The 14,121-nt window shown below is 34.4% G+C and overlaps 1 protein-coding gene across 2 annotated transcripts in view; it reads right to left on the bottom strand.

Moving 5' to 3' along the window:
• CycB3 (cyclin B3) overlaps nucleotides 1–14,121 on the bottom strand; it is a 55,832-nt gene that overhangs the window by 24,491 nt on the left and 17,220 nt on the right. For both annotated transcript variants that reach the window (XM_089103980.1, XM_089103979.1), the window contains exons 3-5: nucleotides 12,085–12,314; nucleotides 9,606–9,711; nucleotides 5,524–5,754 (exon numbers count right to left, since the gene is read on the bottom strand). In XM_089103980.1, the coding sequence (XP_088960106.1) occupies nucleotides 5,524–5,754; nucleotides 9,606–9,711; nucleotides 12,085–12,314 (567 nt within the window). The remainder of the gene's footprint in view (nucleotides 1–5,523; nucleotides 5,755–9,605; nucleotides 9,712–12,084; nucleotides 12,315–14,121) is intronic.

The raw sequence follows: 14,121 nt of genomic DNA, 5'->3' as shown, positions 1-14,121 counted from the left end.
TCTTTTTTTTTTTTTTATTTTTTTTTGTACCAAATTATTGTATCAATGGGTAAGAAATAAATGATTATTATTTTAGCAGATTCCATACACTACGTACAATCTTACATTTGACGTATGAATCAGGGCAGAACATAGTCTGATAGACCAATGCCTCCCCAAGAAGCCATAGACAAAGCCATCTCCTTCAAAGAGACTTATCTCCTAAAAAGCTATAATTCACTATCTTTTCTTGAGTTCACAGAGACACTAGAAATTATGTTCTAACCTTAATGCCTTTTCTTAAAAACACAAGCTCAAATAAGAGTTAGTTATATAAGGTATTGAAATATCGATTTATGAGCTTTTTAGACAGAGAACCCTTTTTAGCGTTTAAAGGCAATTGGACCATTCATACTGAATTTTTAAGCTTTAAATCATGTGCAAACTTATTCCGCTTGATCTACATTAAAATAGCGACGAAGACCACACTGCCTTTCCATCACAAACAACAAAAGTACGAAGAACAAAAGGGAAATCTTTTTGTAAGACAGTGGAGATAATTTGAATGAATATTTCGGCCCTATGTCCAAGGGCCGTCCTCAGCAAGACAAAAATATATAAAAGAAAAAAAAGACTCACAACAACAGGCGACCAATAAAACCAAAAAAGTGGAAATTTTTTCAAAACAATCCTAGCATTATTACTTCAGCGAAGTTCAACCAGGACTGATAAAAAGTAAGGTAAAACAAGACGATTCAATGAAATGAAAGAAAATAAATTAAAAACATGTTCTTATTGCTAATCCAGCCTTTTTGGCAGCTAACCTCAAAGGTCTTTTTGTACCCGGTTCTGTGTTAATGTCTATCGGTTTTTTAGAATATTTTGTAGGATTATTTTTTATTATATTTGTGTATAGAGCATTTAGTGTATAATCCCCCAATTCTCTATTTAAGTAAATATTATTATTAATCTTAAGTTTGATTTCAATTGATTTTCGGACTACATGTATTATGCCTAGGTCTTTGCTAATAAGGGTGGATTCATCAAAAAGTATATTGTGGCTAGGATTTTCAAAAATATGGCTGCCTAATGCAGAATCAGATGAAACAGTGGAAATATTAGAATTTAAAGCTTTGACTATATCATCTTTATGCTGTTGTATTCGCTTTTCTAAATTCTGGTGTGTTCTACCTACATAGTATTTGCCAAAATTGCATGGTATTTGATACACCCTTCTTTGGCGAGTAACTGGGGTTTTATCTTTACCAGAATTTAGAAAATTTATGATTCTAAAATTATTTGTGAATACTACATGCAGATTATTTTTTGTGCAAACTTTTTTAAGATTTGTAGTGATTTTTGGGATATAGGGGAGGTAAATTATATTTAAGGGCTTGTCAGACATCTCACTTGGTAAACTACCATTAATTTTACGGAAATGTCTTTTCAGTCTACAGTTAATTACATTATTAATAAATATCATAGGATACCCATTTCCAAAAAGTATGTCCTTGATAAAGTTTAATTCTGCTGTGATGTGGGAATCAGAACAAATATTTAGGGCGCGATCGACGAGGGATATTACGACTGCTCTTTTAACTTGAGGGGGGTGGTTTGATGTAAAATGCAAATATCTATTATTTTGTGTTGGTTTTCTATAAATAGTAAAATTGAGTTTATCAAAGCTACGAATAACTAACACATCTAGGAATGGGATTTTATTTGCGATTTCCCCTCTCCGGGTTACTGGCGAATATTTATGTGGAACATATTGAAAATTGGGCATTAGATTCGTATTTTTTGAAACATATTTTTTGGGGACGGTACATGGATGACGTAATTTCACTCTGGAACTATGGGGAAAATGAGATTAAGGGTTTTTTAGATCACCTTAATACATATGATAGAAATTTACAGTTTACTTTAGAAATTGAAATCGCAAATAAAATCCCATTCCTAGATGTGTTAGTTATTAGTAGCTTTGATAAACTCAATTTTACTATTTATAGAAAACCAACACAAAATAATAGATATTTGCATTTTACATCAAACCACCCCCCTCAAGTTAAAAGAGCAGTCGTAATATCCCTCGTCGATCGCGCCCTAAATATTTGTTCTGATTCCCACATCACAGCAGAATTAAACTTTATCAAGGACATACTTTTTGGAAATGGGTATCCTATGATATTTATTAATAATGTAATTAACTGTAGACTGAAAAGACATTTCCGTAAAATTAATGGTAGTTTACCAAGTGAGATGTCTGACAAGCCCTTAAATATAATCTACCTCCCCTATATCCCAAAAATCACTACAAATCTTAAAAAAGTTTGCACAAAAAATAATCTGCATGTAGTATTCACAAATAATTTTAGAATCATAAATTTTCTAAATTCTGGTAAAGATAAAACCCAAGTTACTTGCCAAAGAGGGGTCTATCAAATACCTTGCGATTGTGGCAAATATTATATAGGTAGAACACACCAGAATTTAGAAAAGCGCATACAACAGCATAAAGATGACATTGTCAAAGCTCTAAATTCTAATATTTCCACTGTTTCATCTGATTCTGCATTAGGCAGCCATATTTTTGAAAATCCTAGCCACAATATACTTTTTGATGAATCCGCCCTTATTAGCAATGACCTGGGCACAAAACAGGTAGTCCGAGACTCAATTGAAATCAAACTTAAGATTAATAATAATATTTCCTTAAATAGGGACTTGGGGGAATATACACTAAATGCTCTATACACAAATTTAATTAAAAATGATCTTACAAAATATTCTAAAAAACCGATAGACATTAACACAGAACCAGTTACAAAAAGACCTTTGAGGTTAGCTGCCAAAAAGGCTGGATTAGCAATAAGAACATGTTTTTAATTTATTTTCTTTCATTTCATTGAATCGTCTTGTTTTACCTTACTTTTTATCAGTCCTGGTTGAACTTCGCTGTAGTAATGATGCTAGGATTTTTTTTAAAAAATTACCACTTTTTTGGTTTTATTGGTCGCATGTTGTTGTGAGTCTTTTTTTCTTTTATATATTTTTGTCTTGCTGAGGACGGCCCTTGGACATAGGGCCGAAATATTCATTCAAAAACCCCTCTCCGGGTTACTGGCGAATATTTATGTGGAACATATTGAAAATTGGGCATTAGATTCGTATTTTTTGAAACATATTTTTTGGGGACGGTACATGGATGAAGTAATTTCACTCTGGAACTATGGTGAAAATGAGCTTAAGGGTTTTTTAGATCACCTTAATACATATTATAGAAATTTACAGTTTACTTTAGAAATCGAAATCACACATAAAATCCCAGTCCTAGATGTGTTAGTTATTCGTAGCTTCGATAAACTCAATTTTACTATTTATAGAAAACCAACACAAAATAATAGATATTTGAATTTTACATCAAACCACCCCCCTCAAGTTAAAAGAGCAGTCGTAATATCCCTCGTCGATCGCGCCCTAAATATTTGTTCTGATTCCCACATCACAGCAGAATTAAACTTTATCAAGGACATACTTTTTGGAAATGGGTATCCTATGATATTTATTAATAATGTAATTAACTGTAGACTGAAAAGACATTTCCGTAAAATTAATGGTAGTTTACCAAGTGAGATGTCTGACAAGCCCTTAAATATAATTTACCTCCCCTATATCCCAAAAATCACTACAAATCTTAAAAAAGTTTGCACAAAAAATAATCTGCATGTAGTATTCACAAATAATTTTAGAATCATAAATTTTCTAAATTCTGGTAAAGATAAAACCCCAGTTACTCGCCAAAGAGGGGTCTATCAAATACCATGCGATTGTGGCAAATATTATATAGGTAGAACACACCAGAATTTAGAAAAGCGCATACAACAGCATAAAGATGATATTGTCAAAGCTTTAAATTCTAATATTTCCACTGTTTCATCTGATTCTGCATTAGGCAGCCATATTTTTGAAAATCCTAACCACAATATACTTTTTGATGAATCCGCCCTTATTAGCAATAACCTAGGCATAAAGCAGGTAGTCCGAGAATCAATTGAAATCAGACTTAAGATTAATAATAATATTTCCTTAAATAGGGACTTGGGGGAATATACACTAAATGCTCTATACACAAATTTAATTAAAAATGATCTTACAAAATATTCTAAAAAACCGATAGACATTAACACAGAACCGGTCACAAAAAGACCTTTGAGGTTAGCTGCCAAAAAGGCTGGATTAGCAATAAGAACATGTTTTTAATTTATTTTCTTTCATTTCATTGAATCGTCTTGTTTTACCTTACTTTTTATCAGTCCTGGTTGAACTTCGCTGAAGTAATGATGCTAGGATTGTTTTGGAAAAAATTTCCACTTTTTTGGTTTTATTGGTCGCCTGTTGTTGTGAGTCTTTTTTTTTCTTTTATATATTTTTGTCTTGCTGAGGACGGCCCTTGGACATAGGGCCGAAATATTCATTCAAATTATCTCCACTGTCTTACAAAAAGATTTCCCTTTTGTTCTTCGTACTTTTGTTGTTTTTGATCTACATTGTGATGTTATAATATACCATAATTCGAAAATACCAGATAAATCCGTTAAAGTGATTATTGCTGTATAAGAGAATAACATTCCTGCGGTTAAGGTAGGAAATAAGACCAAGGTCCAGGGTATTTTTTTTTTACAGTTTAATTTACAGTTGATTTTTTTTACAAAGTAGAAGAGCCAAGATCCAGGGCACCTTTTTACAACTTAATTTACAGTTTAAGCCGAATAGCCAAGGTCCAGGGTATTTATTTTTTACAGTTTAATTTACAGTTTTTTTTTTTTTTTTTTTTTTTTTTTTTTTTTTTTTTTTTTTTTACAGTTTAAATAGAATAGCCAAGGTCCAGGGTATTTTTTTTTTTTTTTTTTTTTACAGTTACAATTTTTTTAGGTTTGGAAGAATATGAAGATAAATCTGCAAACCAAGATTAGAATACTGGAAGGTACAGTGATGACATTGGTTCTGAAACGTGGACGCTCCGAAAGACGGAGGAGGCTTTGTTAGATGTTTTCCAACCGAATTGTCTACGGATTCTCTAGGGTACTCATATGACTCACCTTGTTTCAGACAGTAAGCTTTACAAAAAATGTGGTTCTACCCCGCTTTCTAAGGCTACAATAAGAGAAAGGTTGAGATGGCTAGGCCAAGTACTGTGGATGAAGGATGCTGAACATTGCTGAAGATTTGTCCTTTCCGGACAACCATCTAGGACGAAACGAAAAGCAGGATATCTTCGAATTGGGTTGAAAGAGGTAATAAGGAAGGATTGAAGGGAAATTTTGAAGTTCTTGGGAGAGTTTAAAGGGGGAGGCTGTGAATAGATAGGGTTGGAAGAAAAGCGTCCGTAGCTATTTTGGCCTCAGGCGGCTTGATGCTGCAGGGATTTGTTAGTAGTAATAGTATTATAGTCCAAAAATAACTTTGAAATATCTCCATATTTTGAAAAAAAGAAGCAAATTTTAGTAAGTAATTTAACTTCATTAACATCCATGGCAATCATACCTCAAATTTGGATGATATTAGAAAGGCTGTAGCTCCAACTAACTGCAAGGCGTCTCTTTTGATGTGCACCTTCGATAAGAATAAATCTACCAATTTAACGGCCGTATATAACGATTCATGATTCATCTCAAAAGATTCCTGCACTTCAACCATCCAATCAACAAGAATAACTCGCATAGATTTTGTCAAATCGGCCTGAATTTCGAGATAAGGCTTGACCCGGAACATTGCCTAAAAAAAGAGATAAAAAAAAAAGAAGAAAAACATAGGCCAGCAACAGCAAATCAGTAAAAAGACAGATTAATTACTAAAGAGTTGAGACGTATAATTGAAAGCAAATACGCTAGTGGGTTTTTAACTTACAATAAAAACAACGACACTTCAAAGTATCCGTGTTAGTTGAGAGTAAATAAAACGAGCAGCTCTCGTCGATTATAAGCGAACTTCAATAAAATGGTAGTCGAAATCAAATGTGTACCATGTACTTACTTGCTTGTAATTGCGGAGGGAATCAGGCGTCCCTACCTTGCCCGGCATCAAGGATCTTCGACACCCGTTTGGACAATTAAGTGCGGTCTGCAGCCAGGTGCTTTGCAAGTGACAGACATTGGGTTGTCCATCTGTGAACGAAGTTTTTGAACTCTCTTTTAGATTCAATATCGGATTTTATCAAGTTGCACTCGTTTTTACACTACCATTTACTCACAATATGATCAAAATAAGAAAATATGCGTATAACTTTTGTGAAATGTGTAAAACACTCAAAACTACTTGCTGTTCTGCTCAATATCACACCATAAAATTAGACTTTTTGAGAGCTAATTGAAAGAGGTTTCAGCCTTCTACTATTTAGTCTGAGAATTACTGCAACCAAGGGCATTTGTCTTCAGAAGCAAATAGATCAAAACAGTTTTTGAAGAAAAGACATTACGTATCGTAATACTGTATCCTGAAGTCTCTTCACCCGACTGCAGTAGGTGTTAAAAGTCGAAAACAGGTGAATAAATAACTCTGGAATATTTAAAACCATACACGCCATCATCCGCAGGCGATAATTATACTTGCAATCCTCACTACCAAAACGGAGGTCTAACATGAGCTTTTTTCGTGTGATGACACTTTCCATTTCTTCAGGAAAAAAACACCTGACTCACCCCCCCCCCCCCTCGAAAGACTTCTATCCAGGTATGCGGACGATTCTGTTGTCAGATTATTATTAACACTAATAATAAGTCAAATTACTAAATAATAATTTCTTCTTTAGCACTAAGATAACAATGGATAATAATCAATCAATGATTATAAATTCTTGATGCCCGTTACAGCATGTCTTCTAGCCCCAGATAACGTTCTGCATCATTTTCGTTTTCGGCTTTTTGCGATTCTAACTGTCGCTTGTCTTCTAAGTGTAAATTCGGCAAAAGCTTATAACAGTATAAGAAACCAATAGAATGTTGCAATTTCATTTAAATTTCCAATATGTTTTACTTTTATGCTTTGACGAATTTATAAATAAATCAAGACAAAAAAAAAAAAAAAAAAAAATGCTCCGTGCACTTCTGCAATTGATTTCACATTCCAAGTTGAAAAAAGAACAAACATTTGACTTAGGAATCAATTTTAAAGACACTTCCTTTAGAACTGATTCTCTTCCATATCGTGATGAAAATTAAGGAAGAATTCACCCAAGAGGGAGATGGGAGGGCGGTGCCTAGTCCTTCTCTTCCAACCCTAATTAAATCCAAACACAACACAAATAAAATCACTACCGCTTACGATTTTTAATGTCCCGATACATATTTGCGTTTTTGAAAATACTCCCACCCGTCACAAAAAAAAAAAAAACGGCACATACACTTCCTCCAAAAATAACAAAAATTCAATCACCGCTAGGACTTAATACATTCTACTCCTATTTAATATTGATTGAATTATGGTTAAGTTGTCGGCAAAATAAAAATTAAATATATGTTCAAAAAACTTTCTACTATTTCAATAATGACAGCAGACACAACCCCATTGAAATATCCACAAGATTTCCTGTGAATAAGGTATATGTTCCCTTTGAAACAAGCGATTTTGCAACAAGCCTGCAGCTGTAACTTACATCACAAGAACAATATATTTACATTTTTGGATTCGTTAGTATCAAATCTATCCATTTACAAAACCAAAATTTTGATAGTAATTGCTGTTTTAGATAAGGATCTAAACTTGCTTAAAAATCAAAAAATAACCTTTTCTCAAATATTATTCAACCAATTTTTAATGCATTCTTAATAAAAAAAAAAACATTGTACATTAAATTTCAAAATTCTAATTCAGTAAACAGATAAAACTGAATATCAGCAATTTAAAAGATAGCAACTTTCATCTTTCGTTGATATGCTAAAAATACAACAGAGCAGATAAATAACATACCAGGATAAAAAGTTACAAACTTGAAGAGAAAAAACCTTAAAAATGAGAAATAATATATATTTAAAAATAGGGAATTGTCCATGTAAGATCCCTTGCTTTTTTTTTTACTAATCCTAGTTTTTCTACGCGAAACAATTTTATTAAGCAAGGTCAGACTTTCTCCCATTAGAAACCCTACATCAAAGATCGAATGTCCAATCCCCCTACCCCTCTAAAAACAAAAGAACTATGACAAAATTAAATTTAGTTAAATTTAAGATATTTTTTTGCTGCATGATTACACTTAATTGATTAGCTCTAGTTGAGTTTTATAGAAAAGCACAAACAAATCACGACAAATTTATACTTCTCATTTCTTCATCTACTGTGGCATATAGACATAAGATTTTGTCAGCTGACATAAATCTTTCCCAGATAAGATCAGCACTACTAGCAGATTCAACCCCTCCCCTCATTTCTCAGCATCATTAGCAGTTGTGCACTTCTTAAAAAAAACAAACAAAAAAACAACTCAATGACTAATTATTCGTTAACGAGAGGTCAATTCTGGAAGTTTTAAAGGCAAGATTTTTTGTCAACCCATAGGCATTAACTGCAATTTAGACGGGGAAACAACGAGAATAAAAGCAGAATAGTAAGATTAAAACTGTGTTGAACTAAAATAAGATTAATAAAAAATGAAAAAATATAACTTAAATGAGTCTGAAAATCTATAGCATTTCATATTTGGTGCGAAAATAACTTCTTTTTTTTTAATATTTGGTGCGATGGCTTTAAACGATTGTTTGCCTCTAATTTCAAGCAAATTAATGGTCCTATGTCAATTCTATATTCTTGGTCAACCTTCTTAAGACCATAGGCGGGCGTGTCTTGTTTGCCTCTCATTACAGGCAATCTAACGGTCTTATGTCAATTTTAAATTCTTGATCAACATGATGCCTGAGACTCTAGGCAGGCATGCCTTTCCAAAAACTAACCTGACAAGTATGTGTCCAATAAAAGAGTCATGCATAATCCCGCCATTTACCCGTGCAGCCCCAGCCATTTAAACATTTGCCTCTCAATTACTTGAACTATCTGTCTTGGCTTTTCTCTGTCTACAATTAGCCATGTCTTGATGCAACCATATGCAACCTACTGCAAAATACTTAATAATTTCAATTCAAAATCAAAAACTTTTTTAAAATGCACAAAAATTGTTTATATACATTTTAGCTACGTTTTTATGGGTCGGACAAACATATCAGGGGGGTGTGGGTTCAAAACCCCCTAGCCCTCCCCCTGGACACGGCCTTGAACATGCGACCATATTCCAGTTCAAAACCGTTATTTGGGCTAATTCCTGTTAACCATCTGATCTTTATTATCGCTAAGTACGCAACTTTTATGATAAATGCACGTGGCGTAGGTTACCACGTTATGCGTAAAACATAAAACAATTTTATAGGTCTCTTTCTTTAAGGAAAAACGAATCTTCTTCTCATTATTAGTAGTAAGGTGTAAAACTTACTCTAAATAATTTGTAATTGTTGATGATGGCTACAAAATGAGGACTAATCCACTTACGGTAATGGTCCCGTCTAGGGACAAGTGCAGATTTTGGGCTCCACAAGCCCCTAGCATGATAAAAGAAGAACTAAGCTAGATACAAACATAAATACCTCTCTTTTTTTCATATTTTCAAAAATGTCCATCGCATAAATAGAGACACAAAAAGGGTCTGTCCAATTTTCTTTATCAAAATCTGCTACACCAGGTGGAGGGACACTGAAATAAAATATAATGAAAAGATGTGTCCATTAATATTGTCAAAAACAGTTTTGGTAAATTCAAACTTCACGTAAAGCACAAAAATACAAAAAAAGCATGATGAGGATGGGAAATAGGAAATGGAAAAAATAGGTATAGTATAAAAAATGAATAGACCATAGATTCAGCGTATCAGAGAACCTTACTGTAGAGGTTTCAAGCTCCTATCTGCAAAAATGTGGAATTTTGTATTTTTTGCCAGAAGAAAGATCACGGATGTGTGTTTGTTTTTTTGTTGTTGTTTTTTTTTCCCCAGGGGTGATCGTATCGACCCAGTGGTCCTAGAATGTCGCAATAGGACTCATTCAAACGGATATTGAAAGTTCTAGTGCCCTTTTTAAGTGACCAAAAATATTAGAGGGTAACTAGGCCCCCTTCCCCGCCTTTTAGCCCAAAATCGTCCGAACAGAATTTTGAAATAGCTATTTTGTTCATCATAGTTGAAAAGCCCAATAACTTTGCCTTTGGATATAACCTGACGCCCGCACAGCCCCATTAAGCTAAATAATACAGCAATTGGGGGGAGTACTCAATGCTTTATACACAAAATTTAATTAAAAATGACTAAACAAATTATATTACAAAACCAGTAGCCAATACCGATGAGCCTGTAATAAAAAGACCGTCTAAGTTAGCTGCAAAAAAAAGAGCAAGAATCTAAATTTTTAAAAATGTTCTTGATTTGTATCTACCTGAATGAATTGCCTTGTTTCGTGCTGTTTTATCTTCAGTCCTGGTCGACCTTCGCTGAAGTTATCATTCTGGGACTGTTTTAATTTTTGATTATAGTTTTAAATATCGCATTTTATTGTAAGTCTTTTTTTTTATTTATATACGTGGTTTGCTGAGGACTGCTCTGGGATACAGAGCCAAAATATTGATTTAAGGTTTAAACAAATTTCCCTATTTTAGATAAATTCCCTAATTTTCACTTGTTATTTTTTAAAATACGACAAAGCTGAAATTAAACTAAATTAAAAACTAAACCTGACCCTAAACAAATCATCTAAGACTGTGAAATGAATCAAAACTTTAGACTATCTTTTATTAAAGTGCTCGCTTTGGGCAGCCAGTTTGGTGAATCTCTTATGCATGCTCAGGATGAACTTTTATTGATTTTGTCTTGTGTTACCTTCAATTGGATTTTATTAAAATGGTGTACAAGGGGTTCAGCATATGTTCACCAAAGTCTCAATTCAGAACATTATAATTGTTTGAAATCTGTTTTATTTTAAACTATCTCTCTGACAAATTGTTTCTTGGGTTTTTGAAACCAGAGTTGCTTTACTAAAAAGCTTTAAACATTTACGATTTTTAAAAAAATGTAAGCTGAATCAAAAGATATGGAATGTATATCACAACCAGGGCCGTATCCAAGATTTTTTTCGGGGGGGGGGGGGGGGGATACAGAGGGATTTTTTTCGGGGGATGGGGGTTACAAAAAACTTTAAAAAACGCATAAAAAATTTGGTTATATTCACTTTTGTTACGTTTTTACGTGCCTGACAAACATTTCGGGGGGATGGGGTTCAAACCCCCTGACCCCCCCCCCCATGGATACGGCCTTGATCACAACTCAGAGCTTTTATTATGCTCTTGTTGTGTGTTAGGAAATTCCGAAAACGTGCAAAACTATGCCAGGATATTATACAAGAAAATTGAATTATCAGCATTGCAGTGTTTGCGCAGTAACCGCGTCTTGAAGAATCAAAAAACACTTTCTTATTTAAATAACTAGATATTATAATAAGTCAAATGATCTGATGGTTACTTTTAACTTTTTTGCGCCTATGTAAAATTTAGCGCTTCTCACTTAGGGCACAACACTTGGATACAACGAAAAAAACACAACACTTAGGTACAACGTAATGACGGAAAATTTTTCGTTATAGCACTAATTGAGCTCAGAAACTTGTAAAAACGTAGACACACATACAAGGAGAGCATAAAAAAGCCCTGAGTCCATACACAATTCAATGCTTATTTATTCTTTTTTTTTTATGACATCTGTTGGATGTACAGCTAAATATTCGTTAATGATTGATTTTAGCCACTATCATTATAGACTTCATATTGTTAAATAGCTTCTTATTTTTGTTATGGAAAGTCCGTGCAGCCTTCGTCCCTACTTAGACTACGAGTTACAGGTTCCCACATCACCTTAACATTTAACCTGTCAAAAAGACTCTTTTCATGTGTTGAAACCTTGGCATTGGTGACTTGAAATAGACAAAGAATTCCAAGAGCCAAGAGTTGTACCTTTGAAAGTGAAAATACAAAGCATTCTATCACATCCACCATGGTAGTGACAACCCTGTAAAGACTGTTTACCTTTCAGCCTCTTGGGAAGATTCAGATTTCACTAAAGATCCATCAATGGGAGTTTCCGACGGAGTTGAATAAACCTCGTTCTCAGATGATGACCCGATAGTTAACTCTGCATCATTGTCAGAAAGGCAGCCAATATTCTTATCACTTTCTTCACTTGTCCCCACTTTGGCTTTTGCTTCATTCTTTTTTACTATCTTAGATGTTATATTCCTTGTAGACCTCCCGATAGCCTGTAAGGAAAGAAGCTATTTTTATCTAGACATTCATTCCACTACTTCTCAGGGGAAGGGAGAACATACTCTACATCTCCTCTTGTGCAATTTCTCCCCCTTTCGAAGTGTATTTCAAGGAACATTATAATTTTCCCTAAACAAAAAAAAAAGAAGAAAAACAAAAGAGCAGTAGAAAACAAAACTAATTTCAGTTTATTGCTAATCACGTTTTAAGTGCATGTCTGTTCCCATGGGATTTAGGATGGGGGATTCCTCTCTCCAAGACTAGTCTAATGTGCCCTTTTTATAGAAACTTATGTCCAAAACAGAATTTGCAGGTGGTTTCAGAGACTGGTGCTAGGTGTTCATTTCTCCGGAAATCCTCCTTATATTCCTCCTGGATGACTTCCATTAGAATGGAAATTGAAAGTTCTACTCACCTGTTTAAATCAGATACAATGCTACAGCGTTGCCTATTAGAATCAATACTATAGCGTTCCTATAGTAAAGAGAGTCATAAGGCTTCAATATTTTAAAATTTGCTTATTTATTATTATTATTATTTTCCCGGAGACCACTCAAATGGAATAGGTGGTCGTATAAACTTCAGAGGGGGCTCATTCAATCGGAAATTCGAAGTTCCAGTGCCCATTTCAAGAGTCAAAAGTGACCAGAAGACAACTAGCCCCCCCCCCTACGCCCGCTTTTTCCAAAATGTATCCGACTAAAATTTTGAGATAACCATTTCGTTCAGAACAGCCCAAAGATCAAATAACTATGCCTTCAGGGTTGACAAAAAAAACCACAGCCCGGGGGCAGGTGTTGTGAGTTATGCAAGTTGTCCATTGTTAACACTTAAGATTTTATGGAAGAGGTGGTCGTAAAAACCTCGGAGGAGGCTTATTTGATTGGAGGGCAATCAGCCCCCCCCCCAAAAAAAACTTTTTTTTCCCAAATGGATCCGATGAAAATTTTGAAATAGCCATTTTGTTCAAAATAGTCTAAAGGCCAAATGGCTATACCTCCGGGGTTGACAACCCTGGTTTAAGGGCTGTAAGTTATGCAAATTGCACATTGTTTATATATATATATAGAAAGGCTTTGATCGAGAAAATAGGACATGTTTGGTCCTGGATCTCCAAAAAAGCTTAAGAGTATCACGATGAAACTTTAAGGAAATGTTGAGACGGATGCCAGAACAATCAAGACACGCTTTGTCCTTGTTGGTTGTGAAAAGGTAATATCAGCAATACCTAAGGAACGACTGAGGGTATTAGGTTAAAACTTCCAAGGTATGTTGAGGGGATGTTGAAGAGATTGGAGGGCAACCAGCTGCCCCACCCCCTTGTCCTTTTCATGTGACCCTTCTCCTCAAGCACGGTCGAAATTTTGTAACCCGTCATTTTGTTCAAACTAGTCAAAAGGTTTAATAGATATTCCTCCAGGAATGCCATTTTTCCCACAGGCCCTTGGCAAGGATTGTAAATTATGCAATTTATCCATTGTTTACATGACGGATTTATCATTAGGAAAAGGGGAAGTTTTGATCCAGAGTATATTCGAAAAGGCCAAGGGTAATAAGATGAAACTTTGGAGAATTTTGAGGGGTAGCTTACACTAAATCAAAAGGCACTATGAGCATCCAGTTTATCGAAAAGATGGATCTTCAATATCTTAAGAACGGATGAGAATATCAAGTTGAAACTTTCAGGACATGTTGAGTGGGATGTTTTAAAGTGGTTAGGAGGATGCCAGTACCCCTCCCATACCCTCTTTAGTTGCCTTCTCTCCAAAAGCATTTGATCAAAATTTTGAAATAGCCATC

Source organism: Artemia sp. Qi Xiang Cuo, chromosome 18, assembly GCF_049724085.1.
Source record: "Artemia sp. Qi Xiang Cuo chromosome 18, ASM4972408v1, whole genome shotgun sequence".
NCBI lineage: Eukaryota > Metazoa > Arthropoda > Branchiopoda > Anostraca > Artemiidae > Artemia > Artemia sp. Qi Xiang Cuo.
Note: the sequence above shows the minus strand (reverse complement) of the source record. Positions and strands in the feature narration are given on the sequence as shown.